Source organism: Eulemur rufifrons, chromosome 8 (assembly GCF_041146395.1).
Source record: "Eulemur rufifrons isolate Redbay chromosome 8, OSU_ERuf_1, whole genome shotgun sequence".
NCBI classification, from domain to species: Eukaryota; Metazoa; Chordata; class Mammalia; order Primates; family Lemuridae; genus Eulemur; species Eulemur rufifrons.
This window is the reverse complement of record NC_090990.1, coordinates 34,193,763-34,221,434: the sequence shown is the minus strand read 5'-3', so window position 1 is coordinate 34,221,434 and position 27,672 is coordinate 34,193,763. Positions and strand designations below refer to the sequence as shown.

At 39.2% G+C, this 27,672-nt stretch overlaps 1 protein-coding gene across 1 annotated transcript; it reads right to left on the bottom strand.

The window, feature by feature from the left end:
- Positions 1-87: 87 nt before the first annotated feature.
- LOC138389498 (cytochrome P450 4X1-like) lies at positions 88-26,968 on the bottom strand. Its single transcript, XM_069477887.1, has 12 exons — positions 26,792-26,968; positions 21,544-21,685; positions 20,342-20,386; positions 18,809-18,936; positions 16,599-16,726; positions 16,360-16,514; positions 10,445-10,551; positions 9,344-9,534; positions 3,700-3,833; positions 1,974-2,038; positions 1,116-1,198; positions 88-597 (listed from the first exon to the last, which is right to left on the bottom strand). Exons 1-12 carry the CDS (start codon positions 26,966-26,968, stop codon positions 423-425), a joined length of 1,530 nt encoding a protein of 509 aa, XP_069333988.1. The 3' UTR covers positions 88-422.
- Positions 26,969-27,672: the final 704 nt, after the last annotated feature.

Sequence of the window (27,672 nt, the reverse complement as noted above, 5' to 3'; positions counted from 1 at the left end):
GATTGGGATGTGAGCTATGTGAAGTGGGATTTAAATTTTTTATTCTACATGCTTTCTAGTGTTGGAAAGTTTTTATAGTGAGCATATAATCACCTATTACTTTTGTAATTCTGAAAACTATTTTTAAAAACAACAGAAAATATATGTAAGTCATCTAGCAAAGTGCTGGGCATAGAATATTAACAGTAGGCAAAATCAAATGGAAAATATGTGAAAATCTTCCAAAGTCATATAGAAACTGATCAAGGAGATACCTTGTGTTACCCAGAAATGTTTCTGGATAATGTGCAGCTTCACAGAGACGCCCCATCTCTCCTACCTCCACCCCTCCCACCACATTTTGATTCCTTTCCATTTACTTGGACCATTAGCTGTAAATTTAACTTAAAAACAAAACATATTTAATCATTGTACCCTGGGATCTAACATTCAGGGAGTTTCTTCAGGTTCAAATAGAGCCCATTCTTGGGTTTGAGGATAACATGCCTGGAGAAGAGATGAGGCCTGGTGGGGTCTTCAGTCAGTTTGAAGCGCAGCAGAATCAAGGCAATGGCCACCTTTAACTCAACCATGGCAAACTGCTGCCCGATGCAGTTTCTGCAGACACCGAGAGGAAGAAAGTGATGTTTGAAGAAATGATGCTTCTGCCTACTCTTTAACGAAATACTAGAATAACAAGTCTGAAGCACACAGTAAAGCAATGTTTTTGCACTAAATGCCATTGAAACTTTTGGACTTTGGACTTATACTGCTTCCTGCATGAATGTGAGCTGGGAGGCTCCAACATGATGCCTTCCCTATAACAAGGTTGCAGTTGGAATAACTCACAAAATTGTCTCCTGCTTTGGAGGCAGACTGCAGTGAGCACCTGAGCAACAGCTCACATCATAGGATAGCTCTCTGGGGCATGGCTATAGAGGATGCGATAGAGAATGCAGTTGTTCTTTGTGAAACTAACCCCTTCAGGGATTCAAATAGGCACCAAGATCTACTTCATGGCCAGATGAGAAGATGGGGTTCCATGGAAGAATTCATAGGGCTGAGGGGTTAAAAGGAGTCAGCTATTCCTAAATAAACATTTTTGTGTATTTTCAACAACTTCAAATTGTCCCCACCTTGGTCCAGCTGAGAATGGTAAGAATGCATGGGGATGTCTCCGATCAGAATTCTCCGGAGAGAACCTCAAGGGGTCAAAGACCTGAAATGAGAGGACAGTTCCGCTACCATCCCCAAAACAACATTAACATATTTCTTAAGTTACTACTTAGCACCAATCAATAGAAATATAATGTGGACCACATATGTAATTTAAAATGTTCTGGTAACCACATTTTTAAAAGGTGAAATTAATTTTAGTAATAGAACTTATTTAACCAAAAATTATCATTCCAACACATAATCAATACAAATAACTTTTAAGGAAATGTTTCACATTTTGGGGGGTATTATGTCTTCAGAATCCACTGTATATTTTACCCTTACAACACATCTTCCAACTAGCCACATTGTATGTGCTCAGTAGCCACATGTGGCTAACGGCTGCCACACGGGACAGTGTACCTGTAGACCTGCAGACTCTGTCTGGCTTCTCAACTGACTGGTTTGCTACCCAGACTTGGGGGAAGCAAAAATACTATGACAAGTGGTATTATTTTTGCTTTGCAAATAAGAGTGCACCCACTTATAAGCCAAGCCAAAATGATTATGTGGTCAATTGTTACCAAGATAGGTTGTCCAGCTTCCTATTACAGGTAATAAATCTTAAGATATTAGCAGCTTATGTGAAAGAGAGCACCAGTACGTGTGATATTTTGAGAACACAGACAATTTTACGTTTTGGGGGAATTTTATCTTTACTTTTGTTTTCTATGTGTTATTTGCTTTAACTATATAGCCATTTCCATGCTTATCTACCAAAAAGTGAGTTGCACAGCATTAGTTCTTTGACGTATTTATGCATAAGAGAGTCATACCTTTGGATTTTTCCAGACAGCAGGGTTGTGGTGAAGACCCCAAATACTGAGAGTCACAGTCATTCCTGAGAAAGTAGGGAAATAAAAGAGATTTCAGGAGAAAGAGTAAGTTGTGGACTACTGTTATACTGCTTTTCAGCTCTTCTTGAAGGAAACAGCTCGCTCCTGGCAGAGCTCTGTGTGCTGTAGCTGAAGTCATCAGTGGCTTGGGTTGGCACCTTAGATTTCAAAGCAATAATTTACTTAATCAATGATTTCATTTTAAGGAGCTGTTGGTATTATATCAAAGTGATAAACTGTGCTTATGTTTCCTGCTATGTTCGGAAATTACTTAAATATCTGTTAATGGACTATCGAACACCTGCTGGCGACAGATTGAGTACATAAGAATAGAACTGTGATTTTATCATGCAGATCCAGTGACAAACTTCTGTTGGTGCTGTTCATACATGGAAGGTGGGAAATTTTGGCAAATATCTATATGGTTGGGGATAAAAAAATAAAAGACAAAGGAGAGAGAATTTGAGGATTATTTGGTTACCAGAAATAATTCTAATAAATCAATTCTGGATCTGTCAACAAGGTTAGTGACAGGCTATAGGTGTTTACGAGCAATCCTGCTGGTTTGTTTCGTAAGGCATGAATTAATAGAACATTGATACAGATAAGCGAAAGGGTGTCTCACATAACCCCACTGCTTTCCACAACCTGCTCAGAAACCTGTGCTGTTTTGAAGACCCTAGGTTCCAGGTTCAGGGCCTCTGTACAAGTTCTAGCTCTGCTCATATCAATTAACCTCACCTGCACATTGAGGTTCCCCTGGTGGGTTTTTGGCTACATTGAAAGTGTTTAGAAACTATAAATCACTGTTTAAGTGTCTGTTAAGTCACTTTCCAAGAGGAAAAATGAGAAAATGTGTTTGAAGGCTCCATATAAACTATTATTTTATTTTATTTTTTTATTTTTTTTGAGACAGAGTCTCACTCTGTTGTCCAGGCTAGAGTGTCGTGGTGTCAGCCTAGCTCACAGCAACCTCAAACTCCTGGGCTCAAGTGATCCTCCTCCTCAGCCTCCCAAGTAGCTGGGACTACAGGCATGTGCCACCATGCCTGGCTAACTTTTTTCTATATATTTTTAGTTGTCTGGTTAATTTCTTTCTATTTTTTAGTAGAGACAGGGGTATCACTCTTGCTCAGGCTGGTCTCGAACTCCTGACCTCGAGCGATCCTCCCGCCTCAGCCTCCCAGAGTGCTAGGATTACAGGCGTGAGCCGCCACGCCCAGCCCATGTAAACTATTAAATGTTGTACATTTCTAAGGGTGATATTATGATGAGGAGGCCAAAGATGCCCCTTGGTCTCTCAGACAGAGATAATGGTGCTCATCTTCCATGAAGTTTCATCTGGGCCTCAAACTCAGTCAAAGAAAGATTATCTTAGAAATAATGTCCCACAATGGAAGAAACCCTGGGAGGGGATTCCAGAGACAAGGGTTCTTGGCTTAGCTTTGCTGCAACTGGCTATGTGTCTTTTCAAAAGTCTCTGAAATTCACAGCTGATCAAGGTATTACCCTCTGAGCTCTTAATAGGTGTCCAACCCTAAGTCAGGTGTCCTTAGGATTATTTTTTGTCTTCTCCAAGTGATAAGAAATTCACCAGTCATTGTCACTGCATGGCCCCCCAGATCCCCCAGTCTCTAGGAACTTCTTAGGAAAAGAATACAAAGACCTGCAGGCAGTGAGCATCCATCTGGGAAGGTAAGGGGCTTGCTGAGTTTTCTGGAAATAGACGGGATTGCAGGAATCAATCGTAACGTCTCCTTGATGCACATCGTAGTGTACGACATCTCACCCAGATGGTCCCTGTGAGGATGAGGGAGGTAGGAGACTCAGACATCATATCCAGTTTGTAAATAATTGACTTTTTCTATTTGATGGTTGTTCCTTGTAATTATTTACCCTCAGATTAAGGCTACTTTGCCATTGGTTTATGTAACAGAATGTTAAACTGGGACTCTTTCTACCTTAGGATCAGCTGACATTCCAGAGGCAGAGGAACCAAACAGATTTCCAATATCCTCATTACAAAGTGAGGTGCCAACTTACCAGTAAAACACTGGCTAAAGATATTTCTGAAAACCAGTTTTGCAAATCATTAGCTTATCATATAAAGTAAACATGTATAAGAAATGCCTAAGGATTGAACAGAGGAGGCTTACGAATTTTGAGAGAGAAAAAAAAAATCTTTTCAAGAGAATTGATGGAATGCCAGTGTGCCAAGCAGAATAGAGGCAGGTGGGTTCCCCCATCATAAAGAGTGGGAGGCTTCAGGAGGGTCACTTAGATCTGAGGTCCCCAACCCCCAGGCTGTGGACCAGTACCAGTCTGTGGCCTGTTAGGAACTGGGCTTTACAGCAGGAGGTGAGCAGTGGGCAAGCGAGGCTTCATCTGTATTTACAGCCACTCCCCATCACTCGCATCACCGCTTGAGCTCTGCCTCCTGTCAGATCAGCAGTGGTATTAGATTCTCATAGGAGCATGAACCCTACTGTAAACTGCACATGCGAGGGATCTGGGTTGTGCACTCCTTATGAGAATCTAATGCCTGATGATCTGAGGTGGAGCTGAGGAGGTGATGCTAGCACTGGGGAGAGGCTGCAAATACAGATTATCACTAGCAGAGAGGTCTGGCTACACAGTACATGTAATGCACTTGAATCATCCTGAAACCATCTCCCCCTGCCACCCCAGGTCCACGGAAAAATTGTCTTCCATGAAACCAGTCCCTGGTGCCAAAAAGTTTAGGGACCACTGACTTAGGATGATCCAAGTTATGCTCTCTGGAGTTTGGGGAGTACAGAACTGATGTGAAAGGCTGTGACTCAGAGCAGAAAGAGAGGCGGGAAAAGCAACAGGGGCAAATTGGCAAAACTTTAGCTAGAATAACCAAGAAAAAAGGAAGACTCAAATACTGTAAATAAAATCAGAAATGAAAAAAGAGACATTACAACTGATGTCACAGAAATACAAAGGATCATAAGAGACTACTCTGAACAATTACATGCCAACAAATTGGATAACCTAAAAGAAATGGATAAATTCCTAATGACATAAAACCTGTCAAGACTGGCTTATGAAGAAATAGAAACTCTGAACATACTAATACTAGGTAAAGAGATTGAATCAGTAATCAAAAATCAGGACCTGATGGCTTCACAGCTGAATTCTGCCAAACATTTAAAGAAGAACTACTATGAATCCTTCTCAAATTCTTCCAAAAAATTGAGGAGAAAATACTTCAAAACTAATTTTACAAGGTGAATTTATCCTGCTACCAAAGCCAGACAGGGATACTTTAAGAAAAGAAAATTACAGGCCAATATCACTGATGAACATAGATGCAAAAATCCTCAACAAAATACTAGCAAACTGAACTCAGAAGTACATTAAAAGGATCATTCACTAAGATAAGTGGTATTTATCCCTGGGATACAAGAATGGTTCAACATACGTAAATTAATAAATGTGATACATCACATTGAAAGAGTGAAGGATAAAACCCATGTGGTCCTATCAACAAATGCAGAGAAAGCATTTGAAAAATTTCAACATCCTTTCATGATAAAGATTATCAGCAAATTAGCTAAAGAAGGAATGTATCTCAACACAATACAGGGCACATATGACAAACCCACAGCTAACTTCATATTCAATGGTAAAAAGCTGAGACCTTTTCATCCTAAGATCAGGAATGAGACAAGGATGCCCACTCTTGCCACTTCTATTCAACATAGTACAGGCAGTCCTAGCCAGAGCAATTAGGCAGGAAAAAGAAATAAAAGGCATGTAAATTAGAAAGGAAAAAGTTAAATTGTCCCCATTTGCAGATTACATGATCATAAGTATAGAAAACTCTAAAGATTCCACCAAAAAACTGTTAAAACTAATAAATAAATTCAGTGTTGCAGGATACAAAATCAACACACAAAAATCAGTTGCATTTCTATACACTAAAAATGAATTATCTGAAGAAGAAATAAAGAAAATCCCATGTACAATAGCTACAAAAATATAAAATACTTGGGAATAAATTTAACCAAGAAGGTGAAAGATCTATACACTGAAAACTATAAAACACTGGTGAAAGAAATTGAAGAAGATACCAATGGAAAGATATCCTGTGTTCATGGATTGGAAGAATTAATATTGTTAAAAATGTCCATACTACCCAAAGTGATCTACAGATTCAATACAATCCCTATCAAAATTTCAATAGCATTATCACAGAAATAGAAAAAACAACACTAAAATTTGTGTGGAACCACAAAAAACCCCAAATAGCCAAAGAAATCTTGAACAAAAAGAACAAAGCTGGAGGCATCATACTACCTGATCTGAAAATCCACCACAAGGTTCTATTCACCAAAACAGCATGGTACTTTCTCACAAAACAGACATATAAGCTAATGAAGCAGGATAAGGAACCCAGAAATACATTTACACATTTATGGTCAACTGATCTTCTACAAAGGTACCAAGAACACACAATCGTGAAAGGATATGCTTTTTAACAAATGGTGTTGAGTAAACTGGATGTTCACATGCAGAAGAATAAAACTGGCCCCTTATCTCATCCCATATACAAAAATTAATTAAAATGGATTAAAGATTTAAACATATGACACGAAACTGTAAAACTACTAGAAAAAATATAGGGTTTTTGACATTGGTTTTGGCAAAAATATGCTGGCTACAACCCCCAAATCACAGGCAACACAAGCAAAAATAGACAAACAGTTTTGCATCAAACCAAAAAGCTTATGCACAACAAGGAAAATAATCGACATAGTGAAGAGACAACACACAGAATGGAAGAATATGTTTGTGAACCATATATCTGACAAGGGGTTAATATCCAAAATATATAAAGAACTCACACAACTCAATAGCAAGAAAACAAATAACCTGATTAAAAAATAGGCAAATCCTGTATAAACATTCTCAAAAGAAGACATACAAATGGCCACTGGTATATTTAAAAAGGCTCAACATCACTAATCATAAGAGAAATGCAAATTAAAACTGTAATGATCTCTCACCTCACATCTGTTAGAATGGCTATGATCAAAAAGACAGGCCAGGCATGGAGGCTCACGCCTGTAATCCTAGCACTTTGGGAGGCCAAGGAGGTAGATTCACTTGAGGTCAGGAGTTGGAGACCAGCCTGAGAGAGACTCTGTCTCCACAAAAAATAGAAAAATTAGCCAGGCATAGTGGCATGCACCTGTAGTTCCAGCTACTTAAGAGGCTGAGGAAGGAGATTGCTTGAGCCCAGGAGTTTGAGGTTGCCGTGAGCTGTGATGAAGCCACTGCACTCTAGCCTGGGTGACAGGATGAGACCCCATCTCAAAAAAAAAAAAAAACAAAAAAAGACAAAAGATAACAAATATTAGTGTGGATGTGGAGAAAAAGGAACACTTGAACACTGTTGGTGGGAATGTAAATTAGTATAACCATTATGAAAAACAGTATGGAGGTTCCTCAAAAAATCAAAAATAGAACCACCATATGATCTATCAATTTTACTTCTGGATATACATCCAAAGGAAACAAAATCAGTATTGAAGAGGTATCTGTACGCACAATAGCCCAGATGTGAAATCAACCTAAATGTCAGTCATTGAATGAATAGCTTAAGAAAATGTGGCATATATACACAAAGGAATACTATTTAACCTTACAAAAGAAGAATACCTTGTCATTTGTGACAACATGGATGAACCTGGAGGACATTACATTAAGTGAAATAAGCCAAGCACAGAGAAACAAATGCCACATGATCTCACTTATATGTGGAATCTAAAAAAAAATCAAACTCACAGAAGCAGAGAGTAAAGTGGTGGTTACCAGGGGCTGGGGGCAACGAGGAATTGGAGAGATGTCACTTAAAGGATACAAAGTTTCAGTTAGACAAGAGGAATAAGTTTAGGAGATGTATTGCACAAAGTATTAGTTAACAATTTATATACCTGAAAATTGCTAGGAGGGTAGCTTTTAAATGTCTCCATCACAAAAAATGATAAGTGTGCGATAAGTGTCCATTGATTGATTGAGTCAGTCATTCCCCAAAATGTATACATATACCAAAACATCATGTTGTATACTACATATATATATATATACACACACACAAACATATACACTCACACATACAATTTTTGTCAGTTAAAAAAAATAATTACTCAACACTGTATTGTGTGCTATATAGATTAAACCTTTAATTTATGGTAGAAAATTATTATTACTTCCTTATAAAAATGAGATCTCTATACTTTATAACTTCAAATTTTGCTTTAGAAATGTTTCAAATGAGCTGACCTTTGCATATGAAATATGATGTTTATTCCTAGTCATGTGGCTGAGTTGCCCTTAGCATTTCTGTCCTTCTGCCCTTTTGACCAGCTAGGGAGAAGGGTGAGATTTATGTTAGGGGCATGTTTTATCTTTGCAAACAGCACATCTGAGTGGCAAATCCATAACCTGGGATTTATTAACAGCAAGATGTGCTTAAAGTCTAACGAAATAGAATTGAGGTTTTCCACCTGGCTAACTTCTACTTATCCTATAAGAGGCAGCTTAAGTGTTGGATCCCCAGAGAAGTCTCCTTGAGCCATGCAGGCCAGGTTAGGTGCCTGTCTTCTATGTCTCTGTGTTAGCCAGCACATATATCTGTCATTGCACTCATCATGGTACACTGTAATTTTCTATAGGGAGGTCTGTCTTCTGTAGTAGACCATGAGTTCATTGAGGGCAGGACCCACATCAAATCTTAGTCAATCTTTTTTAGTGCTTCAGTACTTAAAATGTCCTCAGTCTATATTTGCTAAACTCAACTATAGTATGTATCATCTAACATTATGTTCAAAGTCCAAAATCGATCCTGAGGAATAAAATTGGAGACAAGGGCATGGGAGAGGATGTCTACAATGAGCCTTAAATACTGCAGCTGCTCATTCAGCTCTCTCAGGAGTCCCACATGAGCCCCATGGTTCAAGCTCTAAGTGCAAACCTAGGGATCAAGTCCTCATTTCCAATGCACCAGAGATCGAATGAAAGAATGGAGATGGGATGTTTCACACACCACTGATTAGAAAAATAGTGACAGATAATTTACAGATGACTAACCTTATTTTGCAAAAGACAAGAGGATAAGTTGGGGCTCTCTTAAGAAAGAGTAGAAAAGTAGCCTACCTCTTCTGCTTCCATATACACATATTTTGAGACACTATGGTCACTAAGTTACCAGTGCAAAAAAATAAAGCAAAACCCCAGGAGGAGAACTAGGATGAAATACTTGGGGACGCAGATCTTACCAGGTGATGGAAGACCCGTCCCCTAGGATGGCCTTGATCTCCTCCCGGCATCTGTCCTGATGCTCAGGGTTCTGAGCCAGGCAGTAGAGGAGCCAGGAGAGGCTCGAAGCTGTGGTTTCATGCCCCGCGGCCATGAACGTGTTCACCTCAGATCGGATGTCAGTATCTGAGAAGCACTCTCCGTTTTCAGCCTAGTAAGCATAGTAGAGACATATTTTTATAAAATGTCAGTGGGCATGAATGGTAGGGTGGGATGGTGCTAGAAAGTTAAATTTTTATCGTTTAACATGAGAAATCAATAGATAAGGCCAAAGAGTGAAAAAAATCAACAGAGCAATAACCAAGCAATTTGGAGACATGGAGGTAATAGGAAAAAAAAAAAGACAAGTTGAAAGTGGTTGCCTCTGGATATTTGGGCAAGACAGTCACTGTTTTGAAACAAGCCCCCTAGAAATAATTAACTCTTTTAAACCATGTGCATCAACACTTATATAAACCTATTAATAAGAACTGAACAAAAAGTAGGTTGTAAACATTAAAAGTTTAAAAAAAAAATGTCAGTTTATAGATGTTTGGCTATCCAATCAAAATAATGATTTTAGGGGAAAAACTAGAGTTTCAAATATGGATTTTAATTTTAATTCAGTTCAACGAATATATAGTATAAGCCACATTTTGCCCAGAGCATAAAGGAGAACCAAGGTTAAAAAAGCAGGCCTTGAAAAGAGGCCCCCAATCACCAGGCCCTAGAAATTCTGTTCAAACTCCTAGATATATCCAGATTTTCCAGGACCTCATCATCATCATTTTACATGCTTACCCTGTGACCATTTTCCTGTGATTCCTTGAACTCCATGTAACTATATGATAAGCCCCAAATCCTGTCAAATCTGTAATTTAGTCATTACTGACTCCCTCGAGTAACATGGCTGCAGAATTCTGTCTTTACCCCAAACTGCATGGAACCAACTCACCAATTCAAAGTGTGGTTAAATTTAGTCAATCGGTTTCGTTTTTGTCTCCCCACCTCATCCCCACTTACCTGCCTACCCGCGTAAGTAACTGGCTGGTTGAGCAGGATCATAAACTTGGAAGATTTACCTGGGCAGAAAGGACAATATCCAGAAAATCCTTGTACTTCCTCTTCTGAGTGTTCTTCTGCTGCTCCCTAGCCTTGAAGGATTCCTTTCTGTCCTGGATCATTTTTTCTGGGTAGGATAATAGTTCCCCATCACCAAAGTGACAGCAAAGTAAATCAAAGTCAAATAAATTATAAAGCAAGCCATAGCCCATGAATAGCTCTAAATCTTGCTTAATTTCCAGAAACCAAAGTGAGTACATGATATTTAAATAGATTTAATTTTCACAGAAGGTTCATTTCCCTATTAAATGGACAACTTTTGATGAAAGCTCCAAAAATAAACACAACAGACCCAAACATAGTTTATATCAAGTATGTAGGCAATATAATTAAGATGATTTTAAATTTAGACTCAAACAACCAATTGTTCTTTTCTTCCTCAGTCTAAAATCTTATCTTCATAGAAAAGTTTACCAAATAAAATGGAATGAAATGGAAGACAGAAAAAAAAAATGCCAACATATGTATAATGGAAGGGGCTGAAAGAAAAAAAGAAAACTAAAAATGTGGAATAGAGGTAATATTTAAAACCATAATTCCAGAAAATTTTCTCAAAATAGGAGCAAATTTATATCTATATATTAAAGGACCAATCTTATGCCTGGAAAAATTGGAAAAAAATGGCCAATTCCATTACATACCGTAGTAAAACTATTTGATGTTAAAGACAGAAGAAAAAAATTCTCAGAGACTCCAGACAAAAAGATCGAACCACTTTTTGGGGTGAGAAAGTTGGGCTAGCATCAGACATACCAGCAACAATAAAGAACTCAAGGCAATGGTAGAGCATCTTAAGAAATTCAAGAAAGTATGAGATAAGTATTTTACATCTAGCCAAACTGACCTTATGGAAAAACAGGTTTACATATGCAAGAACTGAAGGGATGCTGTGGTTATGAGCCCTTCCTGAGGACACAGAGGATGGACTTCATCAAATCTAGAGATGACTGCAAGAATGTCATTTAAAGAACTGAGGTGGGCATTTAAGAAATTTATTTCTAGATCTTAGACTAAAACAAAGATAGAGACCTGGGTGGAATAATAACATATGAATTTTAACGTAAGAATAATGCAACTAAAAATATAATATATGGGAGAGTGAAAGGCGAAAGCAGAATAACATCACCAATAGCTGTACAGGTAAGAAATGGAACTCAAAGGACATCATTTGAAACTGATAAACCATGAAATAAGCCAGTAACAAAAGGATGAATACTGTATGATTCCACTTAGATGAGGTACTTAGAGTAGTCAAATTCATAGACAGAAAGTAGAATGGTGGCTGCCAAGGGCTGAGGGGTGGGAAGAATGAGGAGTGATTGTTTAATGGGTGTGGGGTTTCAGTTCTTCATGATGAAAAGAGTTCTGGAGATGGATGGTGTTGACAGTTGCTCAACCGCGTGAACATACTTAATGCCGCTGAACTGTACACATAAAAATGGTTAAGATGGTAAATGCTATATTATATGTATTTTACCACAATAAAAATTAATGACAAACCAGATAGCAAATGGTTAAGTAAGGAAAAGGGGAATTAAGGACTCCATAAAAGGACTAAATACTATGGTAGCTACAGAACAAAAATATAATGTCAAAAGACATTACACTTAAAAAGAACAAAGAAGACATAATACATAGAGAAAGAAACAGTGTGCTAGACTGAAGAACGTGTTCTCAAACTTTATGTCCACTTAGCACCTGTGAATGTGGCCTTATTTTGAAAGATAGTCTTCGTAGAAGCACAGTCACATGTTGCTTAATGATGGGAATACATTCTGATAAATGCATAGTTAGGCAATTTCGTGGCTGTGCAAACATCATAGAGTATACTTATACAAAGCTAGATGATATAGCCTACTACATGGCTGAGCGGTATGGTATAGCTTATTGATCCTAAGCTACAACATGCTAGTAAAGCATGTTACTATACTGAATAAAGCAGGCTATTGCAACACATTGATAAGTATTTGTTTATCTAAACATACCTAAACATAGAACAGGTAAAGTAAAAATATGGTATTATGATCTTATGGGACCACCATCGTATATGCAGCCTGTCATTGACACATTGTTATGTGGCATGTGACTATAATCAAGTTAAGATGAAGTCATATTGGAGTAAGGTGGGCCCTAATTCAGTGATTGGTAATCTTATAAGAAGAAAGAAATTTGGAAAAAGATACATAGAGAGTAGTCAACCACGTGAAGGCAGAAATTAGAGTTATGCAATTGCAAGTGAGGAATTCTAAGGATTACTATCAAACACCGAAGGTAGAAAGAGGAAGGATGGATTCTTCTCTAGAGCCTTCAAGAGGGAACATGGCCCTGCTGATGCCTTGATTTTGTATCTCTAGCCTCTGGAACTGTGATAGAATAAGTTTCTGTTGTTCTAAGTCACTCAGTTTGTAGTTATTTGTTATGGCCTATGTCTACTAAGAAATTAAATCAATAATCAACAACCTTCCAAAACAGAAAAACCAGGCATGGATGATTTCTCTGGTGAAGGTGAACTCTACCAAACATTTAAGAAAGAAATTAAACCAATTTTCTACAATCTCTTCCAGAAATTAGAAGCAGAAGGACTACTTCCTGGCTCATTTTATGAGGCCAGCATTACCCTAATACCAAAACTAGACAAAGATATTACAAGAAAACTACAGACCAATATTCCTCACAAACATAAATGCAAAAATCTTCAACAAAATATTAACAAATTGAATCTAACAATATCTGCAAATAATTATACACCAAGACCAAGTGGGATTCATTTCAGGTATGCAAGGCTAGTTCAATATTCAAAAATCAATTAATGTAAAAAAATATTACATCAACAGACTAAAGGAGAAAAGTCATATGATCATATCAATGGATGCAAAAAAATCATTCAACAAAATCCAACAGTCATTCATAATAATTAGAAAAAGACCTCCCAGCAAACTAGGAATAGAGGAGGAACTTCCTCAACTTGATAAAGAACATCTACAAAAACCGTACAGTTTACATCATACATAATGGTGAGAAACTAGATGTTTTCCTGCTAAGATCAGGAATAAGGCAATGATGTCCTCTCTCACCAATCCTATTCAACATTCTCCTGGACGCCTTAGCTAATACAATAAGACAAGGAAATGAAAGGCAGATTGGGAAGGAAGAAATAAAAATGTTTTTGTGCATAGATGACATGATTGTTGAAAATCCCAAAGAATCAATAAAAACCTCCTGGAACTAATAAGCAATTATAGCAAGGTTGTAGGATACAATGTTAATATATAAAAGTCAATTGATTTCTTATATACTACAAATAAATAACTGCAATTTGAAATTAAAAACACTACAGAATTTATGTTAGCTCTGAAAAATGTAATAGGTCTAAATGTAACAAAATATGTGTAAAACCTGTATGAGTAAAACTATAAAACTCTGATGAAAGAGATTAAAAAAGAGCTAGATAAATGGGAGATATTTCATGGACATGTAGGAAGGCTCAATATTGTCAAGACATCATTTATTTCCAACTTGATCTATAGATTCAATGCAATCACAATCAAAATCCCAACAAGTTATTTTGTGGATATCAATGAACAGATTCTAAATTGTATATAGTATGGGAAAATACCGAGAACAGCCAACACAACATAAAAGGAGAAGAACAAAGCTGGAAGATGGACACTACTTGACTTCAAGATTTACTCTGAACCTTCAGTAATAAAGATAGTGTGGTATTGGAGAAAGAACAGATGAACAGATCAAGAGAACACAATGGAAAGCACAGAAATAGATCCACACAAATACAGCCAACTGATCTCTGATAAAGGAGCAAAGGCAATTCAACAGAGAAAGGATAGCCTTTTTGAAAAATGGTGGTGGAACAACTGGACATCCATTCAAAAAGATTGAATCTAGACACAGATCTTACAGCTTTCACAAAAATTAACTCAAAGTGGATCATAGACATAAATGTAAAATGCAAAAGTGTAAAATTCCTAGAAGATATCATAGGAAAAATCTAGGTGATGGGATTTGGTGATGACATTTTAGATACAACACCAAAAGCACAATTGATGACAGAAAAAAGTTGGTAAGCTGGATTCATTAAAATTAAAAATCTTTTGCTCTGTGAAAGATAGTTTGAAGAGAATGAAAAGACAAGTCACAGACTGGGAGAAATATCTTCACAAAAGACATATTGGATAAAGGACTGGTACCCAAAATATACTGAGAATTCTTAAAACTTACAATAAGAACACAAATGACCCAATTGAAAATGGGCAGAGGATCCGAACAGACACCTTACCATAGAAGATATACAGGCAGCCAATAAGCAAATGAAAAGATGCTCAATATCATATGTCATCAGGGAAATGCAAATTAAAATAACAATGAGATACTACTACATGAATTTCTCTGCAACCTGAGTATATGGCAATGGCTCTCAACTCAGGGCTATTTTGACCCCAGGGGACATTAATCAATGTCTGGAGACATTTTTGTTTGCCACAACTGTCAGAGTTCTACTGGCATTCTATGGGTAGATTTCGGGGATGCAGCTAAGCATCCTACAATGCACAGGTCCCAACAACAAAGACTTAGCCAATCCAAAAGGTCACTAATGCCAAGGGTTCAGAAACTCTGGACTAGAGAAACGCTTTTAATGATTCCTAAAAATCCAGATGCAAGAAAAGAAAATATTGATAAATTTGACTAAATAAAAGTATATGATTTTGAAAAGGTTTTATTTTGAAGTTTTAAAAAAATTTAACATTCAGTGTTTTCCCAAATTCTTTGCATTTTGTTTTTTTTTATCATAATTATATAAAAAAGTGAAAAGAGTTTTTTCACCAAGGTCTATGTAGCTACCCCCCCAAACCCACCCCTGTTTGTTTACTCCTATGAACCATATAAATATTAACATTTTCTGTGTGTGCCATGATGCAAAAAGGTTTAAGGACTATTGCTATTTATAATGCCCATTGGTGTCAAATTGTTTCTATCCTACGTCTCTGAGTGTTTTCCTTACAATAGCTACGTGCATATGTATATATACATATGTGTGAATATGCATGTGTCCGTGTGTCTTGCAAATTTCCTGGGGGCAAAGGTATTTGACATAGTAACTATCCTTTATATTTAGCATTTATTCAGTGCCAGACACTGTCCTAAATGCTTTATATATATTTATATATATATATACACAAACACATTCATCAATATATATGTTTTATATATGTATATTCATCACTACAATAAACCTGTGAGACAGGTTTTTTTTAATCTCCATTTTACAGATGACACCGAGATTAAGTAGTAACTTGTCCAAAGTCACACTGTTAGTAAGTGGTGGAGCTGATGAAGAATTAATTAAGGGCTTGATAAGTATTCCGTATTATGGTGTTCATGAATGGTAATGTTAAATTGCTTAAAAAGCTTAATCTATTTCAATTTTTGTGTTTCTGTTTTGCTAAAACTATTTTTGAATCAAGCTTCTTTTAAATGCATGTCCATGTTTACTGTTCCTATTCACTCCTATGGTGCATGAATGTTTTTAGCTGGTCGTTATCACTGTAATCACTGTACCAAAAGCCATATTCCATGTATGTTTTGAAATTTTAAATGCTCACTGCTATGTTTATATTACTAATAATTGTATATAATAAAAATTATATAATGTATAGAAAAGTTCTGATAAGACTACTACTATGGATGTAGCAAAGTCTTCTAAAGGACGCAAGTTGTATTTTCATTGGAGCAATGTCCTCATAAACGGTCCATGAAGAACAAATACTCTTCCTCTTTTCACACTGAAGCTCTCCATCTAGATAGGCACAATACAATCATGACAGTGTATGGACATGGGCCACCCAAATTCAACAAATACCTGTGTACTGATGCACCACTTGGATTAACTTCTGGAAGTGGTGGCCCTTAGGGCTGAGTTTGAAAATCGTGTCATGGTGATACCAGAAACTGTACATGCGGTTATGTATAATTCTGCCGATTCCAAACGTGGCTTTTACATAAGGATCATGGGTGCTAGAGGAGAAAGTTGGGACAACGTGTTAATAAATGGTTTAGAGAATGGTGAGCAAATATCTTTTTTGCGCTCCTGTCACTGACCTGTTTATCTGGCATTTGGACTCCTGGCTGAAAGCACATTTCATGATTGTATCCAGGGCCAGCAAGTTGATGTGCTCATAAACCTCCACGCTTGTCTCCTGAGTGCTGCACAGCTTCTCCCACTTATCCTGCATAGGAAGACAAGGTAAACATCCTTACCACCATCAAACTGCCTTTGTTTGAAGCCTCCTCCCTGACTCTGCCCTTAGATCTAAAGGAAACCACCCTGACCCAGCAGGAACCAAAGGTCACATGAGGAAATAAGCCGTGTGTTTACATTGGGCACAAGGAAGGGAAATACGCACCCGGCTGAGTAAGAAAGAGCAAACTGCATAGCTGGCAAATGGCTGTGGGAAGGAGCTGTGGCTTTTCCATTATTACCATAACTCTGCTCTCAAACAGACCAGAGTTCCATTAAAACACACAATCACTGATGCAAGACCCATAATTACAAGGGGTTTCCCAGGGCTGCTTCCGCCTTCACTTCCCAGCTCGCTAGATACCACTCTGCTACTCTCAACCACCATAACCACACTTAAACTTGGAACATTTTCAAAAACATTTTAGATCATCCAGAAGCAGGGGACAGAGAGATGCTGTGGAGAGAAGCCGCCGGCAGGAGCTGACTCCTAGCCAAGCACAACCTGTGCCCATCCGACTTCCCCGCAAAAGGAGACCTACTCACACTGCCCTAAAATGCTTGGCCTGACTTTTTAGAACTGCCACAAAGTCCCCAGTTGAAAATGTATTTGTCATAATAAGCATTCTTTGTGTAAAAACGCAAATACGTTGAAATGTTTAAATTCAATTCAACCTACACTTGTTGAGTACCTACCGGGGCACTAAGCTTGGTGCTAAGGACTTGGAAACCACAAATAAAAGGCAAAGAGAGTTTTAAAAAGTTTTACCTAAGTGTCAATTGTTTAGTCAAATAGCTTTCATCAGCACCACGTATGTTTTACTGAGTACAAATGGTGAGTTGAGAAGCAATGAAAGCAAAGGCAAGACTTCCGCGCTTGAGGCACTGAGTCTGGAACAATTCAGCAGAGGACGAGGGAGGGGAAACCTAGGGAAAGGTGAGGCTGAGAAACGAGGAGGGCAGAAATTGCTCCTAAAAGTGGAGAGAAAACTCAACTACAGTCACTGCTGGCTTGAAATTGTGCTGAAGCTGGACAGCAACCAGACTAGAAAGAGGATGCTTTCCTCCTGCCCTGTCTTGTGCCTTGCGGTCTCCAGGTCTCTGCCTTGAGGATTCGCACCATGTTTTTATCGCAATCCCGGCAAACTTCAGTTTGATCAGCTTCTGTGAGCTTGGCTGAGAACCCAGCCAATGAGCTGGCAACGTAGCAGTTCCTCTGAGGACAGGGATGGGCTTGCTGAAGACGAGGGAAGTTTTGGCTTTGGTTTTGGTATTCAAAGCATTTATGATGAAACTGTATTAATGAACTACTTGTATGATTTCAAAATAAATATGATTTACAAATTTAAAACCATTGTACAAGTAGAGTTTTGGAATAGAACTCATGTATAAGTCAGACACTGCCCACAGGAATGTTCCTCTACAATGTCATTTTGCCTCTTTGGAAGGCTCGGGTCAGTGCCTAATGATCCTCCACCACCTACAAGAGGAAACTCACATCTGCAGTTCTAATACAGACATTGTTCTTTGCTCAGTCCTTTAGGGCCATTGGGCAAGTCCATGTAAACCTCCAAGCCTTTGTTCAAGCTGACTTACCCTGCTTCAAATTCGCTCACCCATATTATCTCTGTATTCAAGTCCAGCTTAGATTTCATGATAAATTTGAGTCTCCTCTGAATCTGAAGCTGTAATAGCTGTTCCTGCCTTTCCAACCTGTCACCTACAGCACTTACTGTCTAAAATCTCACCACTTGGTACTTGGTTTATTACCATAGGATCTCAAAATATATCAAAGACAGAGGCCCAGATATATATATTTTTTAATCACCCAAAGAACATAACAAAGGCTTACCAGACACTTATTGCTCAATAGGTACTTGTACATTGGTTAATTTCCAGAAATCATTGACTTGATTTTCACCACCCACTAAACTAATGCCTAATGCAGTGTACATTGGTTAATTTCTAGAAATCATTGACTTGATTTTCACCACCCACTAAACTAATGCCTAATACAGTCCCTGTTGGAAGCATTTTGAGATGCACCAGAGCACACCCTCCCCTCACTCACCAGCATCGTGTTTACAGAATGGGCTATCACCTCAATGTAGGTTTTCAGGATGTTAAAATGGAATCCAGGAGTTAGTAGGCGACGGTGCTGGAACCACTTGGGCCCTTCTAGATTCAACAGTCCTTTTCCTTGAGAAATAAAAGGCACATACCGTTTTATTATTAAACAGATTAGCTGAAGAAAGAGAGATGAGAAGCACAGACAGCATGGAATGACCATGACCACAGGGAGTCATGACATAGTGGAATATCAAAGCAGTGCTCATATATTAAGATGGAGGTGCGTTTAGATGCTTACATGCAGGATGGATGTATTTAACACTGTGAGAGTTTCAAAGGCTGATAAGTTTCAAAGCCTGCTAAGATGAGAGTGTTAATCCTGAAATCACCAATCACTACCTATGTAGTAATTGAGTAAGTAACTTAACCTTCCTTGGTTTTCTCAACAATGAAGTATGATGATAAATACCTACATCACTGTGTTCCTGTGCATATTAAATGAAGCTGCAACCTCCTCCCTAGCTCACACTGGAAACACAACAAATGAATTCATCTCCTCTCCACTCCAAACCCATCCATAAACTACTCTGAACACAAATTCACAAAAAACTAGGCCAGAGTGTCCACTCTGTCCCCAGATGTCCCCTCCTTGAGCCCTGGTCTGTGAATGATATTAATACAAAGTGGAAACACTTATCGAGGCCAGTGTTTCACTATCTTCTATTGCCAGAGTAGCCACTAAGGATTTGACTGTAAAAGGACTTTAAAGTTTATTATTAATAATACATAACTGCTACCATTCATTGAGTGCTTACAACATACCAGGCTTGTGAGGCATGCATGATCTGGTGTTGCTGCAATGCCAGCCATCACATTAAGTGCTGAAAATATGCATTTCTTTTGATCCTCATAACAGCCCAGTGATGTTACTCTCATCCTCATTTTCAAAATTGAGGAAACTGAGGTGTAGAGAGATTAAGTGACTTCCCCAAGATCACATTCAACTAGTCAGTGTGGGAAGGAACAGGATTCAAATCTAAGTGTTCGGAATCCAAGCCTATAGTTTTCATTGAATTCCTTCCTTGTCTAACATAAATACATGTTGTATGATTAAAGAGCTTAATTTATCTGTTCAGAGAATATTGCCAAACTGTACTTTACAGCAAAATTTTACTGGTTTGCATATGTAAATAAAGGAACTCCAAAAAGAAAGGAAAAGATTCAAGAAATCAAAAGAGAAGAAAGGACAGAAAAAGAATAGGGATGGTGAGACTGCAGTTTTACAGAGAGAGATGAGGGATGGATCCCCACATCTGCTATCTTGAGAATGGGACTTTGGAGAGAAAAATGGACAAAGAGACTTTCCAGGATGTTGTGCTCTGTTGACCTTAGAGCTCCCCTAGATAACTTTCAGTGTAGATATTCCTCACCCTTAATGCTTTTGAATTCAGAGTTGAGTTTCTCTGGGATGCTTTACTACGGAAAGGAGACTTTAGACGAGAGTGGGTTACATCACTCATGTACACATACATACCAAGACATGGAACTATGAACTTGTACAGGTACTGGGACTTGGGATCTGCAGAATCAAGCAGAGGAAACAAAAGATGGCATTAGAGGGAGCATTCATTACCAATTAAAGTTGGCACAGTGTTCTCCATTTGCCTGCAGTAACCACAGATAGTGAGCAAGAGGGAACCCAGGGCCCACACCCTGCAGCCCTTGGCAGCCTGGGGAACCGAACGTCTGGGTTCAGGTACCAGAGAACAGCAAGCCCGACCAGGCGGACAGGTACACAAGCCCAGATTCTTCATTTGTTTACACTGCCTTCAACAAAAGCAGATTGCCTGAGGGTTAAAAAGGTGTCAGAAAGGGAGTTGAGACATCATATATCCTTTATGGAAGGCAAATTAACTATTAGAGCAGGGGCCGGCACGCACTAGGTAATAAGGTGCCAATGCCTCTTGGTGTTCTTGTGAACCCTGACATGGAGGTGTTTTATAGCTCTTGTCTTTAAGAGGTGAACATGGAACAAATCAGAGCAGGGACACTGGGAACACAGAATGGTCAGGGAAAGCCCATTTTCTTTTATTAGGTTTTATTAAGGGTGACGGATACAACGGCACAGGAAAGAAGATCAGAATATGAGACCTGGGCTTTGCAAAGTTGACAGAGCAAAAACTGGATGTTTTAGTGTTGCGCTATGAAACAATCCACGGTGAAAGCCTTGAAAAAGGATTGGGTATGGGAGGTAGGCAACTCATGCCCACAAAGGGAACACAGATGAGAAATATGCAGAGAGGAAAACCAAAATTTAGATCCCAATCAAGACGTTCAACTGGTAAATGAATGATCTAGCATTCAGGTCTGCATTGAACCAGCAGAGGCAGAGTTCTTTCTGATTCCCCTGAAGATTTATGCTCAATACAGCGGGTGGGGCTGGGGAGTGTTGCCGATGCTGAAGTCACAAAACCAGGAGAAGCAAAGGAAGCCCATAGTAAGGCTGGTAATGCCAGTGGGCTTTAAGATACACCGTCCTCAAAGGGCCCATGGGGTCCTGAATGAGACAAAGGACTAAGGAGGACATGGGAAGCCCCTTCAGTATTTGTGGGAAATTTGTTGCTCCAGAGTCTCTTTAAGGCCCAATACTAATCTTTGCTTCAGAATCCTGCCTGTGAGTTCTGTGCATTTCACTCCCAGGAGGATTAGGTCCCAGAGATTTGCCCCTTTTCTTACCTGTTCTGCTCAGAAATGTCTTTGCATATTCTGGGTCATAGATGTAGAAAAATGCCTCAAAAGGCCCAATCCAGCAAGGGCAGGCACGAGGGTATTTTTCAACAACCTCCTCTATCTTCTCCATTTTATTGTCTTGAAAAATCTGCAGTGGAAAAAGGAAAGGAGATTCGAGGACCAGTCAGGCTGGACTTGTCTCTTCTTACAGACATAAGCTGCGTTTAGGGCCTGGTTAAGGTTGCACAGGATAAGGTCAGAGCCTGACCCTTTTTCTGGAAGTGAGTGAACATGCTTTCTTTGGGATTTCTAAGCTTGAGGGATAATTTTCTAAATAAGGTTAGTGTATTTATCTTCTCAGTATAAACATATGTTGTACCCCCCGACCGAGTCACTGTCAAATAACTTAAACTGTGAGCTGTTTTCCCAACAGAGGGAGAAGTGAGTTGAGTCACACTTTGCCTTGCCTGCTGACATCACACTCAGATTAGGAGTGGGGTCTGGAGGTTAAAAAGATTTCTTTCCTATGTGGGAAACTAACTGTTAGTAATTGAACATGGCCCACCATTCAGCTCACCAGTCCTTCTCCCTGTTCCAATCAGTGACTCTTTCTCATGACTTAATTGTAAATGCTTCTCTCTAAAAACCTGCCAACCCCATCTACAAAGAAAATCCAAAATTTTCTCCCATAACAGCAGAAGGTTCATTTACCCAGATGTGTAAAGCTTGAGGCAAACTCAAATACAAACAGCCTCCAACATCTGTGAATGAGAGCACAAATACTACTACAAGAGAAGAACTTTTTACTTTTATAAGCAGATTACTAATGGTTCACTTAAACAGTTTCTCTAAGTCACTGAAAATAAGATTCATTTACATTTGCTTCTTATGTAAAGTACGGGGTACCCATATTTGTGTGTTTCAGCGTGCCCATCTATACGCTTAAACAACATTGTGCAGGTCCCTACCTGCAAAGCAACCTTAAGGCTGGCAATTCTTTCTCATGTTCTTAGCTTCAGCAGAGGTAGAAAACTCTGGCTTCCACTTTCCTGTTATCACTTAGCAATCTGAACCCACGAAGTGTTCTTTGGCTAGTAAGCCCACTGAAAGGTTGAGACTCTTGAAATCTATTTCCTGAAATGCTGCAGACTGTTTTTGGCTAACACTACCATAACCAAGCCAGAGACAAGTGTCTACTCACTACCCTGAGTGGTGGTTTCCAACAGTGTGACTATGTTTTCATTTATTCATTCATAAACAATAAACAAACAAGTATTTATTGAGTACCTATTACATGTATCAGGTGATAAAGATACACTGAAATATAAGAAAGGCAAGATCTTTGCTCTCATGGGAATTATAACTTAATATGAGGATTTTTTGTTTAGGTCAAAAATTGTCATGGATACCCCGAGCCGCATGAAAGTATTTGGTCACACTTTTCACAACTCTTAACTGGATAGAAAGGACAGAAAGCTATTTTAAATCCTGTAATATAATTAAGTTCTATTACTTTGTCCCCATAGCAATACCTAAATATATTTAAAAATGGGTATTACACATATTTAGGAAAAACATTGTTCAGAAATGTTCAGAAAATGCATAGTATCCCTAAAATAGTAATAGCTAATATTTATCAAGCACTGCTAAGAGCTAGGTGCTGCTAAGTGCTTTCCATGTTTTATGTTATTTAACATTTACATCAGGACTCTATGAAGTAGATACCACTATAATCCCCATTTTACAGATGAGGAAATTGAGCTTTAGAGACTAGGTTAGGTAATCTGCCCAAGGTCGTACAGTTGGCAGCTGGTAGTAGGACTCAAACTCAGGTTCAACTCTAGAGCCCAAGTGCTTTACCACTTAGCTAGACAGATGTTCCCTGCATTACATCCAAGTATACTCACATACACACACAGAGACACACCTGCATATATACACCCTAGGTCCCACAGGCTGGCTGGGATTCATTGACCTACTGAATAAATGTCAAAGTACCTGGCCTATTCTATGCAGCCAATAGATCTTTGAATGAAGGAATTTACTTAGCATTTAATATATTTATGCATTTGACAAAGTATTTATTGAGCACCTACTATGCACCAGGAACCATTCCAAGCCCTGGGTCTATAGTGGTGAACAAAGACCCTCTCCTCACAGATTTTATATTTTATTGGGGGGGTGGATAATAAACCAACAAGCAAAAGACTACACACCATAGTGTCAGAGAAGGATAAGGGCCAAGATAATAAAAACAGGGTTAGGAGACCAAGAGTACTGTAGGTCCTATTTTGACTTGAGTGGTCAAGACAAGCCTCTTTCAGGAGGTGACATTTGTTCACAGGCCTGAATAAATTGCAGGGGGAGCATTTTAACCAAAGATGAGCATGTTCAAAGCTCTGAGGGAGGAAAATCCTTGGCATGTTTGAGGAACAGTGAAGAGACAAGTATGACTAGAACAGAGAAAGGAATTAAATCCCTCATCTTATAGGGAATCCCCTACCCCCTACTTTTTCCTTCTGGAACCTTATGACTATACTTAAAATGGTATTGTCTTTAGATAGAAGGATTAAGTTTCAGTGCTCAATAGCACAGTAGGATGACTATAATTAATAATTTATTGCATATTTCAAAATAACTAAAAGAGAAGATTTGAAATGTTCCCAAAACAAAGAGATTATAAATGTTTGAGAGATGGATACCCTAAATACCCTGCTTTGATCATTACACGCTGTGTAAATGTATCAAAATATCACATGTGCCTCCATAAATATGCACAATTATTATGTGTCAATAACAATGTTACTGTCTGTGTAAAATAGTTTTGTCCTTTCCTTGTGACTTCCTGAGTGGTGAACCACCAAAAGGAACATGACCTGGTTAAATGGGTTGGTCATATTAGACAGTTTGATATGTCAGCCATTTCTAATCTGCAAAATTCTGATAAAGGCTTCTTTGAAACACATACTCAAAAATAATTTAGTTACAGTCAAGAGGAAATATAGACTTTGCAATAAATAATCTGAAATGAAATTAAGACACAATAGTATCAAAAAGAATAAAACACTCAATAAATTTAACAAAAGAAATGTACAACTCATACTCTGAAAACTACACAATACTATTAAAAATATTAACGAAGATCTAAATAGATGGAAAGGCATCCCATGTTCATGATCAAAAAACTTAATATTGTTAAGATGGCAAAACTCCCTAAACTGATCCACAGATTCAATACAATCCCTATCACAATCCCAGCTGGTTTCTTTGTAGTTGACAGGCTGATCCCAAAATTCATATAGAAACTCAAGAATCCAGAATAGCCAAAATAATCTTGCAGAAGAACAAAGGGGGGGGGATTCACACTTCCTGATTTTAAAGCTTACTACAAAGCTACAGTGTGTTACTGGCATAAGGACAGACATAGATGAATGGATAGAATTGAAAATCCAGAAACAGACCTTCCACGTGTATGGTCAATTGATTTTTTTTTTACACCTCAAGATCATTGGGTATATGGTCAATTGATTTTTGACAAAGATGCCAAACCAATTCAATGGAAACAAAAGAAGACAGTATCCAGGAGACAGGAGATATATATAACACAGGACAGCATCAATGGGAGAGAAGGCTCGGGCAATGTCTGTGTACCAGGCCTAAAAAACAATCAGTCCTCATTTTATTAATCCAGTCATGTATTCATGGGCACTTGGGTTGTTTCCACATCTTTGCAATTGTGAATTGTGCTGCTATATACATTGAGCGCACCGTCTGGGGGATGGACACGCTTGAAGCTCTGATTTGGGGGCGGGGCAAGGGCAATATACATAACCTAAACATTTGTACCCCCATAATAAGCTGAAATAAAAAAAAATCAGTCCTGATTGGAACAGGAGAGGTCTGCGGGGAAAAATACTTCCAGAGAAGCATATGGACTGATGGATTAATTGATATGCTTGAATATTTGGAAAGATTACTGAGATGTGTTTGACAGATCCAATAGAGCATTTGGAAAAAAATAGTGACAGATATTGAAAAACTAAGCAGATGAGAAAAGGAGGAAGTTAACAATACCATGGGGTGGGGGAAAGCTCTATGAGCAAAGGAACAAAATCAAAGGGGACCATTTAGATCAGCAGTAAATAATCAAAATAATACAAATACTAATTTTTCAATTTAATTAAGAAATTCAATATAACTGTATTGGGACAGTGGAAGATGAGGTGTAAGTGGTTCCTTGTCATATAGAAGTTCATAGATGGATGTCTAAAATTAGTAAATTAATGAATGCAATGTAGTAAGATTATTTTACAAGGAAGGATTTAAATACAAGAAGAGATCGATAAAAGAGTTGAAAGCGATTGCTTTAGGGCAGGAGGACTAGGCAGTGGAGGAGCCCAAGGATCCTGCAGTACCTCCTCTGGGAACACCCGCCCACACTGCGGGTCCTCTGAGGTTCTGCTCAGCCCCTCACGGCCTTTCTTTCCTCCCCCAGGCAGACAGGCACACTAGGCCTCTACTAAAGCACTCATCACCCTATATTTTCATTTTCTCTTTGTGGCCTAAGTCCGCACCTGCCTTGGGCCCCTAGAGGGCAGGGATCCACCTTCTTTTTGTAATCCTAGCACCTATCACACAACTGCCCCTCAGAGTTGGCTGAATGAATAAAAAAATGAATCGGGGTGAGAGCAGATTTGAAGAACAGGTGATATCAAAAGGTAACAGTCTTTCTCTACAAATTTCCATCAGTCAATATTTCTTGAGTGGTTGGCTGGGGCCACTCCCTACTTCACAAGAATCTTAAGAAAAGAAAGTTAATTTTCTCTGGTAAGAATGGACTAAGGATGCCAACTATTGTGTTCAATTTTGCATATTTTCTGTAATTAATACGTATTATTTAGAACAGCATGCTATTTTTTAAGCAATACATGTAGAAGGCTTTTTACAATTCACTGTATAAATACAAGAGATTGGTGGAACAATTGGAGGCAGACCTGAGTTACACCTTGTTCTCTTTTTCAATATTCAGGCTCTTTAAATAGCTCTCTCCCAGCCCCCAGAGCTTCCTCACTAGTGATCTTCCCCAGCAGGGCTGCGGGAGAGCAAGTCTAGGGTAATGAAAAGATGCTGAGAGCCACAGGCTGGGCTAGAGAGGGCTGTGCAGGACACAGGGTCCCGAGGGAGGGAAGGCAGCAGCCGCCTTGCCCGCCGCCTTCCTCTGCAGCGCGGTCCTCCGCCCTTCCCTTCCATCTACCTTCTGGTGCCCGTGGAACCAGTGGGTCGGGGGCGCAGGGAAGGCGCGCAGGTCCCGCAGCAGCCGCTGCCTCCGCAGGTAGAGCTTGAGGGCCTGCAGCAGCGCCAGGGCCAGGCAGAACACGAACGCCAGGTAGAAGGGCCGCGCCCAGCGCATCTCCAGCCAGGAGGACTCCATCGCTGGGCGCAGCTGCAGGTGCTGGCGGCCTCCGGGTAGGAGAGCTTTCTCCAGCGGGGATCTGGCGGAGGGTCGATCGGCCAGCTCCCGCCCCTCTGGGCCCTCGGCGACGCTCCGCTTCAAGCGCAGTGGGAGAGGCGGCAGGCGCGTGTCCGCGGATTGCTAACCGGTTACCTCGGGGAGCACGCCTTCATTCAGGACGACTGCTCACAGCCTCCTGAGGTGGCGTATTTTAAGTGGGATAGTCTTCAATCACGGGAGATCTGAATTTATAATTTGACATAATGCCAAGGATGAAGTTATTGCTTTGCTGTCACAAATAAATAATAAGCTGCTATGCAAAAAGATCTTCTTTTCCTCTTTGGCATTCAAAACGCCCAGGGGCGAGGGTGAGGGAGGTGCATGACCATTATACTTACACTGCCCAGCGGTGCTGGTGAATGGTGTGTAACTGCTTCCCACCCTGTTTCAAGCGTGGACCAACGTCCCCCACGGGCTACTTCCAGCTGCAATATGAGGGTACTGGACACTGAATTGGGAAGTGATACATAGTAGCATATCATTACATAGTATTTCCACCACACAGATACAATTAGGGGCTGCTACATAATTTATGAATCCCAGTGCAAAATGGATTAAAAATTTATTAACAATTTTAAGATGGCTACAGCAGAGCTTTAAACCAAGCATATTCCCTTCTGAGT